The sequence below is a fragment of the Pholis gunnellus genome (assembly GCF_910591455.1).
Source record: "Pholis gunnellus genome assembly, chromosome: 15".
Classification (NCBI taxonomy): Eukaryota; Metazoa; Chordata; class Actinopteri; order Perciformes; family Pholidae; genus Pholis; species Pholis gunnellus.
In genome coordinates, this window is record NC_136542.1 from 13,653,957 (window position 1) to 13,668,698 (window position 14,742).

Sequence of the window (14,742 nt, forward strand, 5' to 3'; positions counted from 1 at the left end):
ACTGATTGAATCATGATGGGCACACACTACAACCAAAACCTCCTTGAGCCTTCTGTCAACGATGGAAGCTTGAACACCGGTATATGGAAAGCACAATGAATTAATGGCTAAGGACAAGAAGAGGTGACAAAGAGGCCCAAAGGGAACTGTTATGGAAATGAATGTGCATCCAGTGAAGCGTTTTAGTGTGCCTAACGAGGAAAAAACTGGATAGGGTGGATGCGCGATAAATAGGCACTTAAGGTTGTTGTTGTGTGCTTTCTTGCTTGACTAAAGGTTTCTGACGACATCCGAGTTACTGAAGATATTTCAGTATATCTTACAGAAATAAAGTTAGACATTTCATAAAATACACTAATTTGCTTTCTTGCCGAGATTTAGATGAGAAGATCGATAGAACTCTCCCGTCTTTAGCTAAACATTAAGCTGATGTCAGCATCCAGTTAGCTTAGCTTCGTAGCTTTACAGAAACGGGGGGGAAACAGCAAGCCTGGCTCTCTCCAAATTAGGCAACAAAATCACCCCAGCAGCACCACTTACACTCACAAATTAACACATTGTATCTCATTTGTTTAATCTATACAAAAAAACAATGTGTATAAACAACAATTTGCCGTTTAATGAGGAGGTATACGCCGGACTATATCTTGGTCAGCGGCAGTTGCCAAGCAACCAGCAGAGAATCCGGGAAGCTACTGGTCTTGGCCAAGATGTACTGTAAGTGCAAGTAGACAGATTTTGTAACCCTTGCACAGAGCTAAAATAGCAAATTCCCCATCTTTCCCGTCGTTATGCAAAGCTAATTGGCTGTGGGCTCCAGTTACGTATTTACCTTTGTCAAACTATTCCTTTAGGAATATATTTCACTGATTTATTACCTTATTCCAATTTAAGTTTATTTTCACCAAGACCTTTATTTTCCACTTGAGTTCATTCAACATTCTTCTCGTACCTCAAACCACACAATACACAATAATGGAGCCCACGTGTGTCATTGTCTTGTATCACAGCGAAGACAGTACCTCAGATTAACACTTGAAGCGCTACTAGCTGCTCACCTTGTGGTTGCGTCCGTGCTTGTAAAGTAATGATATGATGGACTTGATGTGTCCTCGCTGGATGATGTTGAGGGCCTCGGGGCTCTCAATTAGAATGCAGTGCAGAACCTCCAGAATGCCTGCAAAGCCACAAATTCATCCATTAGTTAACAGCCGCTGAAGAGAGAGACACACCAGAGGACACTGGTCAGAGAGCTATCCAGTCTGCAATCGATGAACAGGAAACACTGTTCACACAGTGCTGCTTGTACCTGGATCTTTTCTAAGCAAGCAGTGTCATCTTTTAACAAGTTTTAAGACGGATGTCCCCGTTGAGTCGTGCTGCATTGCCATTAAAGTAATTGGATAGCTTTGTGACGTCTCTCTGACAGAGAAAAGCTATTTCACAATGCCGTTTCACTGGAGGCTCAGTATGGGTGAGGAAGACAACGAGCATACCTGAAGAAGACTCCAGTCTTTCCAGCTTGCTAACCAGCCAGTCCAAGTTGTTGGAGAACTGGGTGCAGTTGTTTCTGTTCCCTCTAATTAACGCAGCTGCAGGTTACAAGGAATGTGTGCATGAGTCAAATATTAAAAAGGAAAGAAAACTGCATTTTTGTTCAAAGGGATTTGATGGATCCCCGTCGGCGCAACAGCAGAAACAATGATACCCAAAAGGTAGAAACCTTAAATGCACGCTGAAAGCCAAGAAAGGTTTGACACCTTTATACATATTAATCTGGAAGATGCCTAAGATAGAGGGAGGGAATGACACAAGGAGAGAAAAGACAAACACAAGCTGACAAGCACACCCACATTATGTCCTATCAACAACAAAAAAAAGACAGGGTCATCCAACGCAGACAGACAGAGAAGAAAGGAGGGAGGCGTCCCAAATCCACTTAGCGCTGCGCCGGAGCAGGTGTGTGAAGGAGGGAACGGGGAAAGAGAGAGACGTGGCTGGAACACTAATATCAGCCAGGAGGGGAAATCTGTGTAAATGAGAGTGTGAAGAACACACTTAGAGGGCACAAGGGTATAAACAATCGCTTCATAGGAATGTGACATATACAAACCGTTACATGGAAGGAAAATCATGCCTGCTCGCAAATGCATCTTTCATGCCACAACTGGTGAATGTTGCAACCAAACATTGTGCTCATCAGATACGGCAGGATTTTCAGACGGAGCGGAAGAGCTAAAAATATATATCTTCTCCCTGCCAGATCATTTTAGTGAGATATGTCTGTATCTGACAGAGCATATGGTAGCAGTGCAAGAGGTTAAAGTGATTTTTCAAAGGCACGGCTGATGCCATTGTGCTATAGGAGCACAAAGAGCGCAGCAAAAACAAATAAACAAAACAGAAAGCAGCATAGTGATGAGAATTGACATTCAATGATTGAAAAAAAACTAAAATCCTATCTGGCCGATAGGGGTGTGTGTGTGTGTGTGGGGGTATGTGTGTGTTATAATGATTCTGCTCTGGAAGCTACATCACATAAACTGGAAATCTCTTTTGTATGCAGTCTTTTCCCCACAAAGATCTGTGTACATGTGTGAGTGTTAGCGGTGAGTGTAAGTGCATGTGCGTTGCATGTCTGTGTGTAAATATTCAGCTGAATTCTAGCAACCTCAGAATTCGTTCTTCCACTGCGAGGTGTCTGTAAATGGCTGGTTAAATGCCAGGTCAGCACACTTCTTCATCACCATTGCAGCTACTGTATCTTCAAACGACGACTCTCGCCTCTGTGATTGATTACAGAGTAGGGGATCGGTTTAAGTGTGTGCGTTTTGTACGTACGTACGTGTGTGACGTTGTGGTAGACCGGCTTCTTACCCAGCAGCTCATACAGCAGGTTGAGAATGTCTTTCCAAGCTGCTCCGGCCTCTGACCCCGCACACTCCCCGAAGTGGGCGGCACTGTTGTATACGTTGAGGCGATCGATACAGTTGGACACCAGAATCAGCATGCCCTAAGAGATGCACAGTGATCCAACGCATGAACATAGCATAACCACCTGAAAGTAACAACAAATATGAAATGCACACATTTTACAACATTCCCATTAAAATATAAATCTTTTTCTGCAGCATTCAATTAGCCGACCATCCTGAACGCAGCTCTGTGGCTCTCTCCTGTCCCATTTAGTTGGCTGTGTCATGGTGATTTATACCACAGAGAAATATCCATAGTGATCAGATATGCTAAAAGTGTGCAGTAAAAAGACAAAATAGCAATTGCAGATGATTTATAATGCCAGAAAAAAAATCATGAGTCAGCTGTCTACAGTGACAAATTGACCTTCTAAATGTGATATATTAGTCCAGGGACAGAGATATGCCGTTTGGGTTTATTATCATAGAAAGACAGGTAAACAAGAAGAAAGAGGAATTGCTGAAATATGCATAATTTGCCAATATTGAAACCACCAGAACTGCACATACAGTATATTTCTGTTAACTCATTCACATTCATGCATGTTGGCTTGAGGATATGGTGACACATTGTTGTAGCGGGTGAAGGTTTAGGGGAGTTTGGATAGTTGACATCATAGACACCCTCAGTATGGCTGCTGACATTTTTGTAATTGATGAAAGCAATTTAGATTCTAGAGGCTCAGAAGAAAGCTTCAGTGCGATGGTGCCAGAAAACTTATAACATCAAAACTGCTGACGCCCTTCAAATGCAATGCCTCCAAATACAAGATGGCATTGAAACACACAACAAAGAATCAATTGCTTTAGCCTTTCACATACTTTGTCTTTTGATAATTTGCTGCTGCTCTCTGCACACTCATGTGGTTTGGTCACTTTCTATGTCACAAGTCAAACTCTTCACTCCAGGGGGGCTTTTAATATTTTGCTGCACTGCGGAACCGCCCACTGTGTTATTAATGGGTGTTTCATAGAGTATTGGTTTCCTTTATGGTGAAACTTACTTCCTGTTTGAATAGGTTCTGCCGGTTCTTGAGCGAGCGCAGCTTGATCTGCCTCTCTTCATGCTCCAGCTCAACGTCAGGGAGCTGGAAATAGGTGATGAGGTCATTGAGGGTTTGGAGCACCTCTTCAACAGGCAGCGCGACCAGTGACCAATTCTTAACACCCAGACAATCAAGGTCTCTGGGAGGGAGAGAGGGGCGGGGGTGGGGGGCACAGAAATATCACAATATCACAAATAACCCGTCATTCAGACATGACAGCAGTCCCCACTTACATTTGTGATCATGTATAGTTTTTGAATGCACTCTCATTCCTCACAAATGCAATAACTTCCTGGTAAAGACACTCTAATTGGGAGCCTGAACAGACTTGTGGAGAGGCTGATGACTAACAAAATGTTTAGCCCACAGGTTCATCCATGCTGAAATGTTGATTTCCGCTGGCCGGCTAAAAATAGCTCCTGTCGTACGCACGGGTGGGGTGTGCGGAGATGTATGTGTCACAGCCGCGGGGGAGGCTGACAGACTCTCACATGTTCCCGCCATGAGTGCCCCATGAGTGCCCGACCCAGGGGACAGTATAACAAATAAGAGCAGTGGAAGCATCCACTTACGTGCTCCACAGCTCCCTTTTTCCAGAGCTGGCAGTGCATAGCCGCGACGCCGCTGCAAAGTTTGCCATTGGAAACGCATGACTGCACCGCTGAGTGAGCTGTCTGGGGCTTTAGCACCCCACTCAGTCAAAATTCACAGGCCCAGAGCTCAACTCTCCAATAGAATGTGTTTACAATCTGGAGGGACATTACATCACTTTTGTGTTGACTGTTTGGGCGTATGTGGGGATTTGATATGTCTGGTCTTTAGATTTCATCTGTACTTTGGTGATGCGGTGCAGCTGGGAACTCTTTGTTTTATCAGCCCTATTAATCCTGCTCTACCATTATCAGGACATTTTGCAGATTACCATAACAGTGGCTCAAGACTAATGTGGACTGTAATTTGTTTTAATTGGGCAATTAGTGTGACCACGTCACTGCTTGCATTCGTGAGGAACAGCAGCGTTAATGCATTCATACCTGATGAATCGGTTGAAGAGTAACGTGGTGTTGCGGATGATTCGTGCGGCGCGGGACTCCTCGTGTTGACAGCGCTGCAGGGTCAAACCGTCATCCATGTGACCTTCAGAATGCAGGCACGCCTTGAAGAGGGCATGACAGGAAGAGAAAGACTGTGAGACATTGTCATGAGACGATATAGGGAAAGAGGGGAAAAGGACCAAAAAAAGGAATTGAATGGCGAGAAAGTGTCCAGCCATCGTCAGCCAGCACTGAGCCACTATGTCTGGAACACAGGTGCTGACAATACAAGCTTTCTGGCTGTGTTTACATGAAGGACACCTCTATCACTTCTGCAACAATAGCTAAGGGACAATTTAGCTGAGGCAAGGGTATAAACTAATATGAACAATAATCTTAACTCAATCAACTCATTACCCTCAAAATAATAATCCGCTGCAAGGAATCTCATTTATTTATTAATTCGCTTTGTTTTTGTATTCGCATTGTGTCCAGAACGGTGTGTGCTTGAGTTTTGTCTCCGCTCACTCGTCTCTTGAGGGGACCCAGACGGGCAGATTTGACATCAGGTGCCTGGTAGGAGAGCCAGAGTCCCGTGGCCACGTGCATGATGAAGCAAAGCGAGTCCCCGTATTTAATCTCCGCCACCCCCATGCCCTCGATGTCCCGCTTGGGGCTCTGCTCCAGCTTCTCCTGCACAGGGGAGGAGAAAATGAACAAAATGATCAGTGTGGAACTCATGAGCGCGCCGGCACAATACAAATCATGTGCACATTCAGACACGATGCATGCAGATCTCTTCTTTATCAACCACCGACCAAATGTCAGCCGAATCTGCTGTTTATGGCTCAATCCATCACAGTGGGATGATTTTAATGGTTTTGCTCGGATCAGATATGAATGCAACCCATAATCGACATGAGGCGTCGGTGATAAATGATAATAAACGCTTTAAATCCACATTGGAAGGCTCACTAATTGGCTCCGAATCGCTGGCCATATCTAGAAACTCCATTACACAGAGTGAAGCTAAATGGACTGTTCAGTCAGATTCGGCGAGTTCAGTTAAATTAACCTCTATGGTGTAGATTTCACTGGTCCGATCATTTTCATTTTCCTTGGAAAAACTGGTGATTTTCCCGTCCAAGGGGAGTGGGTTCATTTGTAAAGGTTTAGAGGGGATCTTTTGTAACTTCTTTCCAGTGACGTTTAATGAGGAGGTGTGTGGTTGATCCCATGTGACACAAGTCACCTTGAGGAACAGCGGGGAGTCAAGGGAACACATGTTGTGCCCTTGTATCCGTGTGCGTACGTGTGTCCTAACCTTAGAGGCTCTGAAGCAGAAGGCGGTGGCTATGGTGTCGGACCTCTCCCGATCCTGCAGCACCAACCCCCTATCCTCAGTCAGGGCCAAGTAGTGACCGGTGGTCAGGTGCCGCAGTCTGTAGGGCTGGCCCCAGCGGATGTGGCTCCCACTCCAGCTGTCATTGTCACACCCACACATTAAAATGAAGCACACATGCAAAGATACAAGGAGAAAAAGGTGCATTTCATCAGCCCTGGGAGCCTAATATCCGCTAATTAGTTGATCTAAACATTGCCGCCAGCTGTTAATTATCTAGCGTGCCATGCGGTAGAATAATTAGATATCATTATTAAAATAATAGCAGCTGAACACTTTTCTCTGATTGCGCAATTTGTTTCTCGTCAGGGAATTTAATACAAACCAGGGTCAAAAACAAAGGTAGATGTGACAAATATCATATTTGACACAGGATTTGAAATGGAAAAAGTAAAGGCTGCATCCCTGTGAGGATGTGAAGTAGCCAGGATCAAAGAGTTGACAGAGAAAGAGAGAGCAAGAGAAGGAAAATGAGGGAGGGAGATATAGGAATAAAAAGAGAGTGAGGCCAGAGTGCAGCAGTAAATCCTAGGTATAGGGAGAAGGAGGAAAGGACAAATGGATGTAGAAAGAAAAAATAGAAAGAGGAAACGGCAGATACAAAGACACAGATGAGAATGATGGAAAACAAAAAAAAGAATAAAATAGGTAGTGAGAAACAGGAAGGAGAGAAATAAATAACAGATCACGTAAAAAAACACAACCCACCTGATTCGGAGCGGCTCCAGCCTCCACAAGGACCTGGCCTTGGCGCCGGCTTTACCCGTCTCATAGTTGACTATCCTGGGGATGCCAGAGAAGCATGAGTGGGTTGTCTGTCTTGTCTGTGTCTTGACGCTTTAAATGTCTAGCCACCACTGATTCTGTCAAGGTCATTCATCCTGGCTTAGAAGAAACACCATCTCTTTACCGTCATTTGTCACACTGATATTCATCAGGGAGATGTGTATGTATTTATGTGTACACGTACACCCTGCATTTACTCTGCCGACTACAGAATCACATCCTTCAAACAGAGACAGGTGTGCCCCGATAACCCACAGCTTCACTGTCTATCAGTGATATGGCCGACTGGGTCCAAACATAAAATGAATCTCTCATCAGCCCCCGCTGACAGTTCAGAGTGTGTTTAATCTGCCCCAGAAAAATGTGAAACCTCTGAACAGCTTGCTCCTTCTGTTGAATTTCAAGGACAGTAGGGGAAAAGCCAAAGCGGGAAAATCATATCTAATCCTGCCTCTGCATTCACCGTGCTCTGTTCTAAAAATAGACACCATGTGTGTGTGAGCGTTTGTGGCCAGGAGGAACACACATCTCCTGGCACCTGGCTGAATGTGAATGGGCCTTGCCCGCTGTCTTGACCCACTTTGAGCCCAGTGTGCACATAAAAATAGCACAGCAGCCATTTTGGCTCCCCGGAGAGCCGAGTGCAAGCTGGTCAGAAGCATTTTTATGAAGCGAGGTGGCAGCTGAGGGACCATAGGTAAATCGCAGGTCAGTTAGCTACTTGTGTGCTATATAACTGCTTTGCCATCACTAAAGGGTGACCCCTAATGCTGCAGTGTAATCTAGTTCAGCGTTAGCAGTGTTTCGCACCTCTGCTGCTCTTCACTCTGGTCTGATCCTGGGATGGCCACTACCTCGTCATGTCCATGGAACAGCCGCATCACATGACCACCCAACAGGTAGCCTATTGGAGGAGGAAGGACAGAAGAGAGAGATTTAGATATGGGCACTATGGATATTTTGTTTCCTGTTTTGTTGCCTGTTTTTGCTACCACTGTGAATGCTAGTCATCTCGTAGATGTAATTTGGAAAGACAAACTATCTAAATCATAAAAATGTTGTACAAATTTAGGGAGCAGTTTATTTAGGTTCTCAATAACGATACGATCCGTTTATGGCAAACATTGGCTATTCTGACATGACAAGTAGTTTTCCACTAATGAAATATCACAAATACAGTTAAACAAGATTATTTTTAACATTCATTAAATTCTGAAACTCAGAAAAGTCTTATGAATGTTTGGGGGTCTATCCTTGACCAATTAGTGCAAGTTTTCACTATCCCCATCTTACACATATATATATATATATATATATATATATGTATGTGTGTGTGTGTGTGTATGTGTATTTAAAATACTATCAAATCGTGGGGAAAAAGACTATGGGGTGGAGGATGGGGTGTTGTGTGTAGTTTCTACCTTCTTCTATGTTGCTACCGGAGCAGATGGGATGGACGTTCCACAGGGTTTGCATGAAGGAAGCATCCACCTGGATGTTGCCACTGGAGATGGATAAGTGCTGCAGGAAAGAGAAGGAAAGATTTCATGCTTCAACACCAGTGACTGGGCTGAACATTTTCATTGTTTAACCTGCATGGTGCTACTTATCTAGTGCACAGAATAAAATGAAACTGTCAGAATAAGAAGAATGTAAATGAAAATAAAACTTTAGAGGATAACCCAATAGCAAACAAATGTGGGTTCTATGGTAAGATCAACACTGGATTTCAGATACATAAATTAAACTATTCATTTAACATCAAATGTGATGTTGTCTTTTCAGGCAGAGTTCAGCTTAAGTTTGAAACTCTCTGTAATCATCCACAAGAAAAGTCTGGTTTATCATTGAGTGATGAGGGAACCATGAACATGACAGACAGATGCTTTGACAGCGCGCAGCTGTGTCCTGATCATCCTCCCTCTCTAGAGTTCCTCTGCAGCCCTTAGGTGCTGTCCCCACATACCACTGTGTGGGTGACAGCAGGGACAGACCACCAGATTGACATAAAGCGATAGTGGTCATCGGGCCGTGCCCCTGCCGCCATGCGTTCGGAGGCTAAACACAGCCTGGCTGCTGTCACCAATTTTGTGGATTACAGAGATCACGTTTTGCACAGTAATATGATGCTCAGCATAGAGGGCAGGAACAAGTAATGGTAGGAAAATAAGCCTATTGCTGAAAAGGTCAGTTCAGGAGTGCAATAGGATCAATTATTGATGGCAGTGGGATGTCAATATGTGACGAGGATGAAAACAAGCGAGGCTCATTTGAACTGGCAGCAGAAATCATAATCCACCAAACCAAACATTTCCAGTTCAGATCAAATTATGCTAAATGTTATTGTTAGCAGCCTTGCAGTCATTTAGAAGGAGAAAGTTGTTGCTTTTAACGTGAAATCCTCCTGCTGGAGAGAGGTCACGAGGAGAGTGTGGTATGTGGTAACAGGATTGGGATAATCTGAAATTGTGTCACATCAGGGGAAGAAGAGTTAATGCTCTCCTACTAGGACCCTACGTTAGACACACACACACACACAGTAGCTACAGCTTCAAGGATCAAACCGCAAAAAACAAACTTACAAGGTATCGCTCTGAGGACACGCTGACGAGGATGAGGTCATCACCAATCCGCACTTTCTCTCCTTCAGATCGCTGTTTGGAGGCAGGGTGGATTGTCCACCAACAAGCCTCACCTGCAATGAAACACACACACACACACCCATATATACGCCGTCTCCACTCTCTAATTCAAACAACCACATATAGAATGTCATCTGGTATGACTAAAAATGAAATGAGGAAAGAGCAGACAGAAATTAGAACTTGGGATGCATGTGGATGCACCATGGCAACGATCATATCGAGGTGACTGCTCTTCTGCTGCATGGTACGAGATAAATAAAAAATGCAAGTGTGCAGCAGAGATGTAATCATCACTGACTAAAGAACCACGCTGTATGTCTACAGTGCTCCACAGGGAATATTCACTGGGAAAACACAAGCTTATGAACGACGAAGGTGCAGAGACAGATAAAGAGAGGAGGGCTTGCAGACAGCAGAGAGAGAGAGAGAGATAGACAGAGTGAAAGATTCAAAGAGAGGGACACAGCAACAAAGAGAGGGACAGACAAAGAGGGGCAGAGCCAGCGAGAATGAAAGAGGGAAAAAGAGGTGGATGAAAGCAAAACTGAAAGCTTTTCTTTTACCTGTTGAATCCTCCTGCAGACCGACATCAAAGGACAGCTTGTCTGTCTGTGACCTTGATGTCTTCAAACAGGCCAGGTACTGTGGTACACATCAAACCCCACAAGACAGCGCTGTCACACACAACCCTCTGCAGACGACCTCATGCTGCTGTTCATGTGATATACTTAAATTGCAAATGGCATTTAAATCCTGCTATTGTAATAATCTGGTTTGAATATTCTTTTTTTTTTTCATGATGGTGACATTGATTGTGCGCGATCTCTTACCATAGAGCTGAAGGAGTGTCGAAGCAGGATGGCGTGTCCATACAGAAGAGTCTTGTGACCGCCACTCTGCGCTGCCTACAGAGATCATTCACACATGCACACAAATAGGTCGTTACATGTCAGCTCACGCTCCTGACGGAACAGCCCCAGTCTGTTTCAATCAACACCCGACCTCTGGCACTGAATGTTGACCTCAGCGAGGACCTTCTCCCCAGCGATGATGACCTCAAGCTGGGGGGGGGGGGGGGGGGGGGGGGGGGCACATTTCTCCTGGGGAGGGTTTTGCCACCCCATCTCGCCAGTGAAGACATGCAATCTGACTTGCCACGGGAGATGGAGTTTTCTGGCTCCTGTATCCGTGAGCGAACGGGATACGGGGTCATCTTTCCAGCACTCCGACTACAGGAATGTGGGAAGGATGCACAACTACTGTGAGTCTCCGATGCAAGGTCAACGTTAGTGGGGAACGACTCCGTCGCTTATTAAGATGCAGGAGGGGAACAATTGGTATCTCTACTGGTAGAGATGCAAAGGGGATAAAGAAGAGTTTGTCTTGTTTTTCTTTGGCAAGCAACTCCCATGTTACTCACCTTCCTTATGAGCCTCTAGGATGCATTAAGGTAAGAAAGAGTGTCATTATTCAGAAAGAACTGTTGTTCTCCTGAACCTTTCTGTCTGCCTCTGCCTTATTTTAGTCTTTGGTTCAAATAATTAAAGTCCAGTGGGCACACATGACTGTCAATAAATCTATTTTTAGAGAGGGATTAAGGAAAACAAGTCGACTTCCATTCTTTGGCATTTTACAAAGTAATGCCATTGGTACGGGATCCGGAAATAATTTCTGAAACAATGCCAAACACCCAAGTTTATGTCACATTAAAACTACCAAAGCCAAGTTGATTTTTTCAAAACTAGAGACTTATAACTATCTGAGAGAATCATGCATCACAGCAGTGTTTTGTGAAAACAACCTAGCATGCACAGCCTCTCTCTCCTTCCGATTCATTTTCTCTCCCTATACCCCCCTCGATTGGCTACTGGGACAATAGCCTGCGATTTGATGCAGTTGTGTCGTGCAGACTGCAGCACTGGCTTTTTCTGTGCTTCTGGCTACTGCTATATGCTGGCTGAGGTACTGAGCTTAATGCGGCGAGGCACATCCAGCTGCAATCACCACAACCAATAAACCCAAGCCTTCCACTCACTTCCTTATCCTGCGGCTGGGGACTGCATTATACAGATAGAGAGCACAGGGAAACTGAGGGAAATTGCGGCTCACATCAGTAGGCAACTGAAAAGAGTAGAACTGTATTATCCTCAGCTTATTGGATCAAAGAGATATAAGAGAAGCAACAAGTTCTGTTTCTCCTGTCCAGCGGTTGACCACGAGTGACGTCCTCATATCAATTTAAAGACGTGACATCTAGCAGGACGCAGCCTCTTGGTGCGAGCCCTGCAGAAGATTACAAGAGTTGTGGTTTCTCTCATTAAAGTAGGGGTGGGTACAGCCACGAGCTCACACCAAGCTAGAGGACAAAGAGGCAGCAGTGATGGCAGAGGAGATGAAACACTGGCACGCTAGATGACGACTGAGCAGCTCCGTCTCATTGACTGCGCTTTTTGAATATGCGACGACAAATTCACACAGTTTAGTCGCTGGTGTGTACTGTGCTGGAGAGTGTATTGTCTTTGTGCGTCCTCTTCATTCTCAGCACCTTCCGGCTTAAAACACCCTGAACTACCGATTTGCTCCAGCCACCGTCTATTGATAAGACCATCCGTTCAAAGACATATTGATTTCAGAGCCTCAGCCGAGACATATTCAACCTCCATTTCCCCTTTAATGGCGCTTCCTCTAGTGACATTTCAGCGCAGGCGAAGAATGATGAATAGAAAGACAATATTGAAAACAGATACATGTGAATAGAGACAAAACAGTGAAGTAACACAATACAAATGGTCAATCCGAGTTATCTAAGTCTCTGGGGTATTTGCTACCAAGGCACAAGGGCAGGGAAAGATTAAGGAACAGATTTTGGCGAAGAGTAAATCTTCCAAGTAGTCTAATAAGAACAATATTACAGTCCAACTGAAATCATATTTAGTCGCAAAGACAGTGGACAAATCATTATACCAAAAAAGATATAAGATCAATTTCTCCCTTTTGATTTCAGATTTGTTTTTTTTAATTGAAAACACAGGACATGTGATTTACAGAGCAGGTATGTATCCTGTAGCAGATGAAAAATGCTGTTTAACTTCAGTTGGACTTTAAGTATTATGTTAAGGCCTTAAAACACTACTGATGCATGAGGAATGAGGCTGGACTCGCAGTTAAATAGGTCTTAAGATAGATAGATAGATACTTTATTCATCCCCAGGGGGACATTTCTTTAAAAAAGGTAGTGTTTAATATATTGAGCACCCTTTTTCTCTGCTGCGACTCATAATTCCCTGCCAGCTAGCTCTTAAAATCCCCACAGCGGCAGTGGAACCAATGGTCTTGACTTGCGGGGGGCGGCCGTGGCTCAATGGGTAGGGAGGGTCCGGCAACCTGTGCCGAAGTGTCCCTGAGCAAGACACTGAACCCCCAACTGCTCACCGGGCGCTTCTCAGCAGCCCACTGCTCCCAATAAGCTAGGGATGGGTTAAATGCAGAAGTTACATGTATGGACATTCTTACCTTCATTAGCCATGGGGCATTAAAGGGTGAAGTGGCTAACGCTGACTCAAAGTAAAAAAGTCTTTTTAACTAAATCACTCGTGATCATTTTCTGTCTTGTTGCAGAAATCTTGGTCTCAGCTGTTTGCATCCTCTCATAGCATACATCCAAGAGTGAGAGGTTCAAATAAGATACTGTGACAAATTTTAATTTATCCTACATGGTGGAGTTTGCATAAAACAAATGACGCTGCAATGAACAACAATCTGAATTCCCCTGAGGGCATGACTAATGTTAATCTGACGCTAATCCAGCATCGGTGACTCTGTAGTTCTCCAGCAGTTAAAAGTAAGATGTATGAGAGCTTATGTTTGCGGGGAACCTTATTGGAAGTGTATACAAACCTCTATTTGTCTACGTCAGCTCGGAGGGAGCTCAGACACATTCTTCTTACCCAGTGTACACAAAAAAAATCCATACGATCATCAGTTATTTCAAAGCATGGGCTCCTGGTGTGAGCATAACTCACGATTTCTACCCATTTCTGATGTAAAGACAAATGTGCAGTGGTCACGTGTTGTAGTAGACAGCTGTGTAATGTGGCGAATCTACTGCGTCATGCATTGGGGATGACATGGGAATGGTATGAGTGGCAAACATACCCATCGGTCGGGGCCGCGCGTCTATCATGCAGAAGATGGAGATTATACACAGAAAATAGAAGATAAAGAGGGAAGTATTACACATCTGTCACAGCATTGACAAAGAGAAGCAAACACACTTACAAGAAGACAACTGAAACAACATCAGGTGCAGAGATTACAGTGATGAATGAGTGTGGATTACAAATTCACATAGTATTGATTGAAAAAAAAAAGCCAAATCTACAGTCGGCTGCTCTCTTTACTTGTAGAATGTTTCTTTTATCAAGGAAAATATATACATGTGTGCTAAATGATGCCGGTAATCAGAATGTGCTAAAAGTGCACACAACACAACAAACAAGCCCTCAAAACCCACCTCTTCAAACTCGCCTTCACCTGCTAACCCCTGCACCCTACCCTAAAGCGTCTTTGGGTATTTAGAAAAGCGCTATATAAAATGAAAGTGTTATTATTATAACACTGTGACAAGCTGCAGTAATGCCAGGGCATCTCCTTCATTCGCATTAATATTCATAGGGGCCCCAGACCTCTACGCAGTAGGGGTCCCAAGGCCACTGTAATGGGCCTATGTTGCCCATTAATCTATTTATAGTGACTGAACAAGTTAAGAGTATTCAACTTAGCTGACTGCATTCATTGCAATAAACTGTTTTACAACCTCCTCTTTTTAACATCCAAACAGGGCGGGACATACAG

The 14,742-nt window shown here is 44.2% G+C and overlaps 1 protein-coding gene across 1 annotated transcript in view; it reads right to left on the reverse strand.

Moving 5' to 3' along the window:
• Window positions 1–14,742, reverse strand: part of LOC306707036 (ryanodine receptor 3) — a gene marked incomplete at its 5' end in the record, with an annotated part of 93,964 nt that overhangs the window by 56,667 nt on the left and 22,555 nt on the right. Inside the window, 13 exons of the mRNA XM_079174313.1 lie at window positions 1,059–1,177; window positions 1,497–1,592; window positions 2,878–3,013; window positions 3,980–4,160; window positions 5,056–5,177; window positions 5,584–5,748; window positions 6,368–6,536; window positions 7,166–7,240; window positions 8,054–8,147; window positions 8,665–8,764; window positions 9,826–9,938; window positions 10,452–10,530; window positions 10,719–10,793. Coding sequence (XP_079030439.1) covers window positions 1,059–1,177; window positions 1,497–1,592; window positions 2,878–3,013; window positions 3,980–4,160; window positions 5,056–5,177; window positions 5,584–5,748; window positions 6,368–6,536; window positions 7,166–7,240; window positions 8,054–8,147; window positions 8,665–8,764; window positions 9,826–9,938; window positions 10,452–10,530; window positions 10,719–10,793 — 1,524 coding nt within the window. The remainder of the gene's footprint in view (window positions 1–1,058; window positions 1,178–1,496; window positions 1,593–2,877; window positions 3,014–3,979; window positions 4,161–5,055; window positions 5,178–5,583; window positions 5,749–6,367; window positions 6,537–7,165; window positions 7,241–8,053; window positions 8,148–8,664; window positions 8,765–9,825; window positions 9,939–10,451; window positions 10,531–10,718; window positions 10,794–14,742) is intronic.